Genomic DNA, 13,882 nt, shown 5'->3' on the forward strand with positions numbered 1-13,882 from the left:
AAAGTCAAGTGCCCACCCTCTGCCCCTTTCACTTAGCCCACCAGCTCGAGCACCTCTTAGGTCCCTGGGCTTGGACGAGCACCCCGATGTGGATCCCACTGTGGGAGTGAAAAGAACAATGCAGAGAGGGGCCAGTCAGGTTTAAGACCCAGTTCCCCTTTCTGGCTGGGGGATACAGAAAAAGGGCTCACCCCCCCGAGTCTCACTTCCCATATCAGCAAGGCCGGGAGGTCATAACAGCCACAGCATTAACCTCCCAGAGTCACGGGGAGGAGGGCCCAAGTGAGAGAACGTCTACCAGTGCATGCTGTAAACTGTTCCGTGCTATTAAGGGATTATGGCGTCTTGTTTGGGTGACTACACGCAGAAGTATGTGGTTCTGGGAATGGGAGGGCAGCATGTGAAACCACAATATCCCTCCTCAGAAGCCTACAAACTTTTCCATGTTTCCAGGATCTTGTGACTGGGATCTTGGGGGCCTGTGTGCTGACTACAAGGAGGCATGAAGGTGAGACCTATGGAGTCTCCACTCCCTTGGCAGTCGAGCATTTCTCTAATGGGTTCTGGGCCACGGGGTGGGGGTGAGGGAGCTGCCTCACCAGGCTGAAGAGGAAAAGGTCAGATGCTAAAGTGGTCAGTGCCTCCCTCCTCACAGCTTCCTCAGAAGCAAGGACTCTTCCGCTGACTCCCTGCTGACCCCAGCCTCTAAGCCCTCTCTGCTATTACATGCTACCTCAGGAGAAATGGATATCCAGGCCTTGAGGTTCCTGGCAGCCCGCCTGCTTGGCAGCCTCTTCCAGAACAGTCTGTGGAGTACAGACTGCTCCCTGTCTTCTTCCAGTCTAGTCCCTGGAGAGATTCCAATCTCCCTGCTCAAGTCTTTCCCTTTTCTGCTTATCGTGGGGACAAAATATGCATCTGGGCGTTAAATCACCAGAGAGCGAGCTGACACTTCGCAGCAACAGAGCTCTTAGCAGGAGCAGGCCTCAGTTAGTTCTCAGAGAGGTGCACAAAGACCAAAGCAGATTGATGACTGATTTCAATTTACAAATGGGAAATCCACAAACTGGTCAGGAAGTAGAAGGCACCGTCACCTGGTTAGAATGAGACAAGAAGGCCCTTTTTTTGTTTTTAAATAAATCTAGTCCCTTATAAAATGGGAGCAGGGTACCAACAACCAAACTCTTAGGATGGGGGTATGTTGTTTAGAATTTAAATATCTCTAAAGCAGTTTAAAAATCCAAGAGAAAGAGCCTGAAATATATAGACAGAGTGTGGCAAAAGTTGGTTTATAGTTGTTTGTGTGGAAAATAATATAATATTAATAAATAATAATACAAGAATAAGTCTGTGTTTTGCATACAAACAAAGGCATCAAATAGTTACATCTTTCTAAAGGAGAACTTTCTAGAGCTAAAACCTAAGGTAGCAAGGGCTTTTTAACTGTTTTAGTGTGAAGACAAGGGTGAATTTGTGGATTTCAAGGAATTTTTTTCTGTGGAGTCTGACATTATTTTCCCACTCACTGTAGTAGAGAGAGTAGGGTTGTTCAGGAGCTCTAGAGGGTGCAGTAGACTCGACGGGGAGCAATTCTTCCAGAAGCGGCCTCTGCTGCAGACTGTAGTTTCAGGGGACAATGCAGAGGAATCGTCATACCCACAAGCCGCCTTCCCTACAGGCTCGGGAATGGGAGTCTGTGGAATGTGTTCAGCAGGGTGGCAGAGCCCTCTGGCGGACAGTTGCTCGACTGCATTCATTTTGGTGGCTCTGACTCTGATGGCCTCTGAGGTTAGTGATGACTTTAAGTGTCATGCTGGGGTGGTGTTATGATGGCTTTTACTCAGTGCGGGAGGGGGAGAAGAGAAAGAGCCACACCTTCAACCCGAAGGATGAGAAATATGCTCAGTTCATCCTGGTGATGCCCAGGGCTAGTGGAAAGGCTGGTGCCCAGCCAGTGCATAATAAATATGGAGCAGAGAGTGAATGAAAGCATGGCTCCTCCTGGAGCTGCGAAGTGCATTGGAGAATCATAGGTATTGGTGGACCCTGTCCAAAGAGATCCAGAGTGAGGGGTTTGCAATGGGAATTAAAAGTAGAAAAATTTAAAGATGAAAAAAAGTGTAAAATGTAAAGTCATGTTTCTAGGGATGAGTTAAAAAGTTGTAAACAGTGTTTTATAAACAACTTGAAGATTTCTTGGAGCAAGAGCTTTGTGAGCAGAAAATGGACTAAATTCTAAGCACTCATGGAGTGATGACCCTGTAAACCCACTGCAAAGCAACCCCAGGTATGTTAGCAGCTCTCAAGGCCAAGGCCATATTTCTGTGGTAGCATTAGGGAACATTTTCACTACTGGTTTGGATACAAGTGGATCTCGAGTGTCGAGCTCTCCCCTCCATGAACAAATGAACTAGCCACTGTCTTTCTTTTCAGTTCTCTTTTATGAAAGTGGTTACCTCTCTCATCTTCTCTATCCCCAGGGTGAAAATGTAGGAAATGACGATCCATTCTTGGGTGGAAGGCCAGCGCTCCATCTTCACTAACACGATATAGTTGAAGAGCATCAGGTATCCGATGTACGCCAGCTGTAAGGAAACACAATACAGTGCTCTGGCTGCAAAGGCCCGGGAGCCCTGCCCTTGGGCAAGGCCCCCAGGCAGGAGGGCACAAACAAGGGCAGCAAGCAGAACTCGGAACTCATGACGAAATGAACTCCAAAGCTCTAAACTAGCAAAAGGATAGAAACTGTAATATTTGAAGTAACTTGATATACAATCTCCATTTTGACTCTTATACTTGTCTCCAGGCCCTAGGACTTTGCTTGCACCCAGAGGTCACGATGTATCATTTTGTTTTGCATCTATCCAGTCTCTCGTGTCTTCTTGGCTAACGAGGGAACCTCTTCTCGCAGGGGCTGCTCTTGCTTGTGCAGGAGCCTCAGGTTCTTGAACTAGGGCAGCACAGAGGATTTTTGCCTGACGGATGCCAGGTGGATTAAATGTCAGTAAGAAAGAAAAGAAGACACTTGCTATACTTGTAAATTGGTCAAACCAACATAAAAATAGCCCAGACTTTATCTGGAAGCCCCACTTTAATTCTCTTCTGAGTTAATGTCTTTTTTCTCTCTCCTGCCTTAATGTGTTGGTCTGACAGTGCCCTGGCAGGGTTTCACCTGTCTCCCATTGCACCACTTGCTGTCTTATTCCACTCGGCATATTCCATCCTGGTTTCTGCTTCTTTGAAACAAAACCAGAGAAAACCGAGCAATTTATGGAAAGAAATGGCTGACTGTGTGGCCATTGTGTGTGGCTGGCTATAGTTTGGAGTGGGGTTTAATCTTCATGAGACTCCAGCACCAGAGGCTGAACCCTATTGGAACTGGCTGAATCTCTCGCTGGGTGTCTCTGGAAAACACAGGGCTCGGGTTTGGTGACTGTCACTGGAGGATTCAGTTATGTCTAAGGTGAGTGGAGTGTAGGAGGGCTGGTGAGGTTCTTGCATAAGAGCCCCAAGGAGTCTCTGGAGGAAAACCTCACCTCCGGGAAAGTGGCATATAATTTAAACCTTATCTAGGCAATGCTTCAAGTTGAGTAAGGCACTAGCTGGCTTTAGCAGCCTCAGGCACTGTGAGTAGGAACTAAGAGTGAGTCTACTCAAATCTTTTGTGCTCTTTGGAGCCTGCATAACAAATAGGACACAGAGTGGGCAAAGGATTGAGGCCTTGAGGGTTCTGGAGACACACCTTGACTCTGGGGCCCTGGGGGCAGCTTAGAAGGTGGAGGTGAAGCACTGTGGCTGGGAGATACAAAGGGAAACTGGCAGCCTGCAGAGCTACAGAAATGCTGCCCTTCTTTCTTTTTCTCTCCCCTCCCCCCTCACTTCCCCCACCTGCCTTTTCTTTCTTCCTTCCTTCTTCTGTAAATGCATAGATTCTTAATATGAGTCAAAACTATTTTCTGAGACCTTACTATGTTGACACATTTATAGACACAGCCATCTCTTGAAGAGTGAACATTTAAGCAGGAGTTGACGAGATCACAGACAGAAGCAGGAGAGCAGTTGTGTAGATGCTGGAGGGCGGAAGGGCTGGGTCCCCACGGGAGAGGTTTGCTCTGGTACACCCACCCCTCAGAGACTGTCATTATAATTCCTGCCTCATTTCCTACCCCTTCCCTTCAGGGTCATTAGCACATCATGAAAACCTCACCTGAAGAGTGTACTATACCTGAAATCACATAAGATGCTGTTTAAAAGGGACTTTGGTTCTTATGTTTCCTGTTTACCATTATATACTGGCATTATTCCTATACTCTCAGCCTCCTTCTGACCTGAAATCCCTCTCCCTTTCTGGGTGCTTCCTTCTCTTTGTTGGATCCTATCCTATTGCTTCTAGGTGAAAGGAATCTTGTCAACTGCCCTAGTTTTTATCGTTTCACCCAATTCATTGCAAAACATTCCAAAGCATTATCCTCTCTTGTTGCAGGTAGGCCCAGTGACACACACACACACACACACACACACACACACACACACACACACACACTTTCAGAACCTCTGAATTTTAGTACAGGCCTACGATCGGAGATGTTGCGGGTTTGGTTCCAGACTGCTGCAAGAAAGTGAGGATCACAATAAAGCGAGTCCTAATCTTTATGCTGGGGAAGGGGGTCTTACCTTCAGTTTGTAAAAGACCCAGAATCTGTGAAGCACAATAAAGCTAAGCATAAGAAAACGAAGTGTGCCTGTAACTCCTCCGACCTGCCTCTGTTCTTTGAATACAGGTCTGGTGTATGTGGTGGAAGGAATAGTGTCTGGTGAAAGGAACATGGATTTAAATCCTATCTCAAGTACTTGCTGGCTGAAAATTTTGTGTACTTCACTGCACCGGCTTGGATCTCCATTCTGTGAAATGGAGGTGATTGCTATTGGCCTTATAGAGCTTTGGGAAGGATTGGGGTACTGGCGAGGGGATGTATATTTATCTCCCGACACTGGAGAAGTCCAATGAATGGTGGCTGACAATATTATTTGCCTTTTTTTGTCAAGAAACTTTTATTCCTCTTGCCTTCTCTCACCTCAGTCTGTGCTTCCTTTTGATCCTGCTAACTACTCCTACCTCTCTTTTTTCCTTGTAAAAACTGCCCTCATTATTGTTTCTGCTTCTTCCATGAGCACTGTTTAACTCCTGCCTGTTCTTTAAATCACACTTACCCTACAATGGTTTTCTTCCCATATTGAGCCATGATATGATATGATATGATATGATATAATATTTTGGGCCAACTCTCAAAATATGGACCCCCACAGCTAGGGCTTTAAACACGTTTGGATGGCACAACAGAGGCGGGGCTGCTGTGCTGGGAGCAACCTATCTCAGAACTTGCTGACATTCATGGGGCTCAGCTGAAGGTTACTTTAGCGTGACATACTTTCATGGTGTGTGTGTGTGTATTCACACACATATATATGCTGTGAGCTTTAACAAGCTGGATGTAGAATGTCAAAGCTTTGAAAAGAAATATAACCTTATGATTCTTATTTAAGTCAGTGGGAATCCTATAAGAATTTGTACTTTATATGCTTATATATTCCTCTTATAAATTTTCCATTAACCAAGATGCATGGCTCCAAAATTCTGAAATGCAAGCACCAAAGCCTGCAGCTGCTTGTGGATCCCTGGTGGGGCTGTGTCCTTCCTTACTGCCTTTTCCTACTGCCCCTAGAGAGTGGAGGGTGGCACATGGTGTTAGCAGAGAAAGGAGTCTGTCCCTGCTGACCAGAGCACACACCCTGCCCTCCAACCTGGCACCACTTCACACTTTGAACTTGCATCCTCTCCAGCTGGGTACTTGAAATGAGCCCCCATCACAAACATGGCCTGGGAGCCAGTTGTATCCCTGCCTCCTTTCCTCTTGCAACAGAAGAGGACCCAACCTGCTCCTCTGGAAACTTGCTATGACATAGAAGTGAGGTTATGTGCAAGTGAGGTGTGTCCTACTTTCACAATCTTGAGAGTATAGGAGATACTTTTGGAAGTAAGAGTGGGAAACACTCTTCCAGAGAAGAATACAGCCAAAAGCAAATGGCATCTTTGATCTACAGCTGAGTTTTATGGTGCTTCATCTCTGGAGAGTTGAAAGGTTGGCACTCTCCATCTCTATTCACTTCCTTGAGGTTGGGCTTTGTCCATACATAAATATGGATTTCTGAAAATCTTGTAAACAGCATTGCCCATGACTAGAGCATCCAGTCTGATGGGATTTCTGAGGCTAATCCAACCCGCCATGCAGAAGGGAGCAGATACTCGCTCCCCACTTCCCAGAAAGGCAGCTTCACCACCAGCCGCCTATGATACAAGGAGAGCAGTGCCTCCCAAACTTTCCGGGGCCACAGCACTCCCCTTAAACTTGTTAAGCAGACAGCTTCACAGGCTCCTCTCCCTTGATTTAGTGGATCAATGATGGGGCCAGGAATTTGCTTGTCCCTTATCATTATGGAAGTGTGGGAAACTCTGGGCTAGAAGCTCAGCCCTTTGTCTGGGGTAGGAGGGTCAGTTCTGGCTGCTCACTACAACTGCCTGCAGGCTTGGAAATATCCTGATACCCAGGCTGTGCCCCATACCAATGACATCAGAATTTTGTCAATGTGTAGCCAGGGCTGAGAACCATTGGCTAGGGCAGTTGTAATTGAAAAATATTCTTGGCTAACAATTTGCCTCAGCTGAAAAAATGGGGACTAGAGTAATCAAGGAACTAAATTGGATCCAACATAGATCCAGAAAAACAGACAAATGCCTTGGGAGGATACGAGAAGCGAGTACTTCTCATAAAGGAGATAGATAATTTTTCTCCTGGCTTGTTTTACACTCTCAATCAGGCACCTGCACACGTACTTTATAAAGGGCCAGATAATTCATTTTTAAGGCTCTGCTGGCCAGATGGGCTCCAATGCAAGTAATGTACTCAACGGTTGTGGTGTAGGAGCAGCCAGGATGTAGGTAAGGGGGTGAATTTGGCTGTGTTTCACTAAAACTTTTGTATAATGGAAGTTTCTCATAATTTTTATGTGTCACCAAGTATTCTTCCTTTGGTTTTATTTCAACCCTTTAAAGATGTAAGTCCATTCTTCGCTCCCAGGCCATTGCGATAGGCAGTGGCTGGAGTGGGCCCGTGGGTCCTCGTTTGCCAAGCCCTGTTCTAGGTGAGACACTTGGGGCAGCCCTGGTCTAAGAGGAAGGACAGACCTGAGTATAAAATGCAGTAAAAATATTGCATTGATTAAACCGTTAGATTAGGGAAAGTATATATAAACACCTAGAACGGTGCCTCGGGGCAAGCATTCAATAAATGATATTTTATCATTTATTGATAAAAACCTTATAAAATAGGTACTGTTATTGCCCCCATCTTAAGAAAACTGGGGACGGAGCACTGAAGTAACTTGCTTGAAGTTACAAGTTACTTTACTAAGAGACATAGACAGGATTTCCACTCAGGTTCTGTGACTCCAGAGTCCATGCTTATCACTACTAAGTTGTTTACTGCAAGGTAAAAATAATATACAGTTGTATACAACATAGGAATAGAAATAATTTTTGCATGCCTTCATTATTCTTTTTTGAGGGAGAATTTTTTTTATTGTTGACACTATTACAGATGCCCTCCATTGTTCCACCTCTGCTCCCCTCCACCCAGTCCCTGCTCCCCACTCTGGGTCTTCACTACATTGTTGTCTGTATCCATGGGCTATTCCTATATGCAGGTATGTTATTTGGCTAATCTCTTCTAGTCCTCCTCACCCACCTCCCATCTGAGATCTGTCAGTCTGTTCCATGTATCCATGTCTCTGATTTTATTTTATTCATTCATTAGATTCCACATATGAATGAGATCATATGGTTATTTGTGGTATTTGTCTTTCTTGGACTGACTTACTTCACTTAGCATAATTATCTGCAGGTCCATTCATGCCATTGCAAAGGAGAACAGCCCCTTCTTTTTAACAGCTGTGTAGTATTTCATGGTGTAAATGTATAACATCTTTTTTATCCACTCATCTACTGATGGACATTTGGGCTATTTCTAGACCTTGGCTATTGTAAATAATGCTGCTATCAACATAAGGGTTCATATATTCTTTCCAATTGGTGTTTCAGGATTCTTAGGGTATATTCCCAGAAGTGGGATTGCTGGGAAAAACAAGGGAGAACTTTTTTAACATTAATAAATTTAAATTTTACTTCACTAAAAACACCCTAATCTTTATATCTTGATAATATCGCATCCTCTCTCAAGACCATACTTTATAGCAGTGATTTTCAACTGGTGGCAATTTCACCCTACAAGGGGACATCTGGCAATGTCTGGAGACACTTTGGTTGTCATAGTTGGGGCATGAACAGTGCTACTGTCATCTAGTGGAGAGGGGTCAGGGATGCTGCTAAATGTGCCACTACAGTATGCAGGACAGTCCTCCTTAACAAAAATTCACACTGCCCAAATGTCCTCAGTGCTGAGGAAGCCTCGTTTAAAGCCAGCATTCAGCGTTAGATACAGGACCACATAAAAAGCACCTCATCTGGGCACTTGGGTCACTGCCACCTCAGACTTGGGTAATCCTGTTGCTGACTCAGGTGGCTGGTGTGTAGCTGGTTATGAGAAAGGCCAAAGGGGAAGATGCACCATCCTTCATCTGGCACAGTTCCACTGTGGCTGGAGAGAAGCAGAGATGACCTGGGCCACAGCTCACCCTAAACGTCAAACATCATTGGAAAGCAGAAGGAGAAACCCAACAGTTGAGTCATTTCTACCACACCAGAAGGCTATTTCAGGGACCATCTTTCTCTTGTGGACCACAGATGTTTTTAGGGTGTGCTTACTGAACATTATTTGCCACGATTATAGTTTGCTCCAAGTAGTTTCTGCTGCTTTGTTTGCATGTGAACTGTGTCAGGGCAAGAAAATGGCATCACCAGATCGGGAGTATAACACACTAACTCCACCCATCTTTAGTAGTGTTAGTGCTAACACTCTGCTCAGCTCGTACCTAGCACTGTGCCCCTGAACCCAGCGCCGGCATCTAAAACAGGCAGCTGTGATCCAGCGCTCATCCATCCAGAGCAGGGAAGTGTTTTTGTAAAATGACATCTATTTTCCTGCGTACTCATCTCACCTCTATTTCTGTTAATTCTCACTTTAACTATTTCCTTTATTTTCTGTGAGGAGGGGAAATGTAGAAGCTACGGAAGCTACCTCACACACTCCACAACTCTTTCTAAGCTACTGGAAAAAGCAAGGTCGCTGTAGGGCTTTTGTTTCTACCTGTGTGGCCCTTACGTTACGAATCGTGGAGGATACCACCCAGGTGCATGGGAAACTAACATCGGCTCTTCGAGGCCATCCATTAGGAGGAAGGAAAGGGAAGATACTTACAGTGTAGAACCAGAACTTCACGATGGGTGCATTGTAGAATTCATAGATTTTTCTGCCCAAGGGGATTAACCGGTGCCTGCTCTGAACTTCTTCTTCATCCTTCTTCCTGGAAGATTCTCCATGGTTTCGTCCCAACATTGCCTACAGTGAAGGAGAGTTAATACCATCACGGCAGGGCTCTGGAGATCATGGGGTTCAGTGTGTTCGTGTACAAAGGAGGAAAACTTGATCATAGAAACTTAATGCTTTGCCCAAAGCCGTGAGAGATTGATTTAGAGGTTGTGCCTTCCCTGTGCATTTGCATTTTACATAGAATCTGTGTACCTTTGCCTGGGATGCAAGCCCTTAGGGATATTTCTTGACTTTTCTGGTCTCTTCCACCCTGAGGACCTCTGGAAGATGTGAGTGATAGAAGTTACACAAAATTCTGAGAGGGAGAAAGAGTGTTGTCTGGGAAGGCCATGACTCTCCCCATGTTTACCATGAAACAGGAAGATCTGGGCTTAAATTATGTCTTCACTCATGCTAGTAGACTCTTAAGTCAAAGGTAAATTGGACCACTAACATGTAACTTATTCAAAGGTTACGAGTATTCAAGAGGTTAGGTAATGAAGTGCCTGGAGCTTAGTCTGGTTAGAAACGTCTCCCCAACCCTTTGGTGTATGCCTTCGTTCCCTGATTTCAAACACTGTGGAACCCAAGTTACTGCTGGTGTTCGTTTCATGGCAGCTCCTGAGTACATTGCCTTCCTCTGCATGGCAGAGTCAACCAGGTGAGGTGAGGAGAAGTCAGGCCTAAGCCAGAGAGGCCCTTATCTCAAGCTGCTGAAGATTTCCTTAACAATGGAATTACTTCCCTCTCACTCACAACAATAGCAGTGGCAACAACAACAATAATGATTAAACATTGCAGAACAGGAAGAATTTGAGAAAAAATAGAGACATTCTGTCTGGATGGCAAGTGACAGGATGCTGTACAGATGGTGAAGGTCCTAATGGTGAAGAGTTCCAGGCTTTGGGTCCCTCAGAAGGAGGATCGAGTCCTAACTTGGACCCTAAGAATCCATGACACCTAGGACAAGTCTTTTAACTCCCCTAGTTTCTTTGTCTGTAGAATGAGGGTAATACTAACACCTGCTAGAGAGTTGGTCTACAACCCACAAATCTGGCATTTAGTAAGTGCTCAGTGAGCATTGCAATAGCCAGCCTTTAAAGTGATCCGAGACTCTTGAACATGTTGACTGAAATGATCTAGTTGTACCTCTCATCAGAAAAACTGTGTGTTATTAGGCACTGGTTACAGTATAAGTTCTTGGCTTTAATTTTTTCATATCATTCAGAGACAAGGTTAGTTCTACAATGCTGGGGAAATAAAATTTTCATTAAAGGTGAGAATAGGATAAAACCTTTTAACTGCTTAGAGACTTAAAGATTTGGGGCAAGAAAAAGCACTGGGAATACAGGTTTGGAGTTGAGAAATCTAAGTATAGAAATAGCTTAAGGTTATCTTGAAGTTGAGAACATAGACAACCACTAGTGAGTAGATGATTCTGGTTTCAAACCACCTTACATGAAATAAAAATATTAGTTTCAACTGTTTTTGTCATTGCCTCAAATACGCACTTCACTTGCCTATGTAACATAACCATCACAAATGATTTACCTGTGACCAATAGGACTTCTGGAGAAGGTAACTTCCATTCCTTTATAGACTCTTTAGCTAGAGAAGTACCTTGAGATGATGAATAGGTAACATTCTCTACTATGGCCTATTTAGGTGTAGATTTTGATCAGTAAGATGAACCAATCTTTGTGATGGATATAGCAAACTAGAAAGCAATAAATTATTGATCATTGTTGACTCCAAGAAACTCTGAGGTTATATATTTGTCCCTCTATAATTTATAATTTAGTAACATAAACACAACAATCCTCCTCCTGTTGGCTTTTTATGGGCTCAACAATACGATGCCATTTGAGGACAGGATGAGATGACAGAAAAGGCAGCTTGGAGGGTTTAGGCCTCTGGGAAAGTGGTAGTTTCAGGTAACCCCAAGTGGCTTTCCCTACAGAGTCATAACAATGCCCCGGGCCTGTGCACATGTTGGGACTTTCTTAAGCAAAATGCAAGACATTTATATGACAATGCAGGTTAAACAATAACAAAAATACAACAACCTGTTTTGTCTCTGCTATTCAGATATATTCTAAAGTGAGTGCATTTTAAACTGCTTGTCTTTCATGGGTTTAAGTAAAGCATTTTTGATATTTTATTAATTCCAGCTTAAGCAGCTTAAGTTGCTGATTTTGCTGATTTCTCTCCCCAGCAGTCAAGCATTTCCTTTGCTTACATTCCTTAAAGCAGAATGTAGCAGGGTCAAATACAGACAAAACTGCACAATATAAATTTGAAAAATTTTTGCTGCTTGAACACAGATGTTGTCTGAACTAAGCTATTAATTGCTACTAAAATGAAGTGAACCGAGGCTGATGTTTTGTGTATAATTTTGGAAGGACCAAGAGAAAATGTCCCATTCCAAGAGAGGAAATAGTGGTTGTACACAGAAGCTCAAATATTGATCTTATAAAAAGCTGCATTCTCCAATCCTGTCCATGGTGAGCCAATATCAGGGCTCGAGCAGTGACAATATTTGTCGTTAGTATCAAGGGAAGCCCCACCTTGAGGACAACTGCTGTCCAGCAATGACTCTGCCAGCCCACAAATCCCTTCCTTCCTTTCTTTCTCCCTGCTGCTCCCGCCCGCCCGTGGGGAAGCTCAGGCAGAAGTGCTGTTTTGGTGTCTTCTTGGGTTCTCAATGAACAACTGCAGAATCTGTTCTCTGGGAAGCAGACTTTGCTCTCAGTGCAGAGATGCATCTTTACTGTGGCTTCTTGAAGGATCAGTCCTTAAAGCTGTGTATGTGGAGCTGGAGAAGGGAGCTGCCTTCTTTGTTTTCTTTCTTGACATGCAAGCAGAAAGAATACTGCCTTTGGCTTCTGACTACTTTCCTAAAGTCCTTCCTGAGTCTTCCTAGAAGTATGCCAATGTCAGGGCCATGTTGTACTTGGCATAGGAGTCCCATGCATCACTTTTGGATTCTCACTGCTACATGGTAGAACAAACCAGCTGGTGGCATACATTTGAGACTAGGAAAAAAAATTAGCATCCCTTAGCTATCAGCTAAGAGCACGGCCAAGGGAATCTCTATGCCTGGGTTATAATGCCAGCTTTATAATTAATTAGCTGGTAATCTTGGGCAATTCAACTTCTCTGACACTCAGCTTCCTCATCTGTAAAATAGGATAAATAATATCAGCTACCCATGACAGTGTTGCAAGGATTCCATGATTAAGTGCATGTGAAGCATTTAGCGCTGTTGCAACAATATGAGTGAACGCCAATCAAGGCTTACTACATGCTAGATGCCAGACTACATAGTGCACACGTACACTTTTTATATGGTTTGCATGTACCCGTAAGCTATTATTCCCATGTTAGAGGTTAAGAAACGGTGCCTGCAGTTCTACAGTGAGGACGGGGTGGGGCAGGATTCTGTGTCCAGAGCACACACTCTTTACCCCTCTGTTGAAGTAGCCAATAGAGAGCCTGTAGTACTAGTACAATGTCTCTGCTAATAATCAAAACACTTTCTCTCCATGAAGGGGTGCACAGGTCAAAATTATGGTAAGATCTTTAGGGAAGGCAGTCCCCCCACCATAGAGGGAAGTAGAGACTCCATCAATTTTTATAAATTGAAACTAAAAGTAAACATTGGCTTTAAACTCAGTGAGTCAATAGCTATGAATGATCAATCCATTAAAAGTGTGGCCCAATGCATATACCTTCCACTACACAGGCCTGAAATTGTGCATGAAAACATATCTTTAGAAAGGGCCTATTGGAAGGAAATACTGTTTATTTGGAGGAAAAACAATTCACAGAGTGGTCCCCCTAGGATAATAATGCAAAGGCATTTTGTCACCTGAGCTAAATCAATTTTGGTTTTCTCCCCTTACAGCTTCACTGGGTCATCACAGTCATTGGTCAGAGTGCCGGGGAAGGTGGGGCATAGCAGTGAGATCCTATGGAGTTATTGCTTGATGTCGCCAAAGCTGTGAAGCCTTGTTTGTCCCTTTAACAGCATGTGGTATTTTTAGATCTTGGGTACAATCCAGTGGCAGTCACGCTGCTCAGGCGGGGGTTGCAGGACGCTGTCGCATGCCCAGCTGCCCCATTCCCTCTGCAGAACAAAGCATCCACGCTCTATAATTATACCAGGAAGAGCTAATATAAGCCTTCCATACAAACCTCAAAATTCAATTAGTCCTGCATTGTGAGCCTGACCCCGAAGACAGATAAAGGCTTAGCTTCTGATCAGCAGAACAGTTCCAGCTCAGCGAAGCCGGCTGCTCCCCAGTCACGAACTCCCTTTCCTTCTTTGTGTGCTAAGG

At 44.3% G+C, this 13,882-nt stretch overlaps 1 protein-coding gene across 9 annotated transcripts in view; it reads right to left on the reverse strand.

The window, feature by feature from the left end:
* Nucleotides 1-13,882, reverse strand: part of TRPM3 (transient receptor potential cation channel subfamily M member 3) — a 504,806-nt gene that overhangs the window by 73,051 nt on the left and 417,873 nt on the right. For all 9 annotated transcript variants that reach the window (XM_045840204.1, XM_045840203.1, XM_045840200.1 and 6 more), the window contains 2 exons: nt 9,432-9,572; nt 2,457-2,585 (listed from right to left, as the gene is read on the reverse strand). In XM_045840204.1, coding sequence (XP_045696160.1) covers nt 2,457-2,585; nt 9,432-9,572 — 270 coding nt within the window. The remainder of the gene's footprint in view (nt 1-2,456; nt 2,586-9,431; nt 9,573-13,882) is intronic.

This window comes from Phyllostomus hastatus, unplaced genomic scaffold, assembly GCF_019186645.2.
Source record: "Phyllostomus hastatus isolate PE091 unplaced genomic scaffold, TTU_PhHast_1.1 phas_contig_34, whole genome shotgun sequence".
NCBI lineage: Eukaryota > Metazoa > Chordata > Mammalia > Chiroptera > Phyllostomidae > Phyllostomus > Phyllostomus hastatus.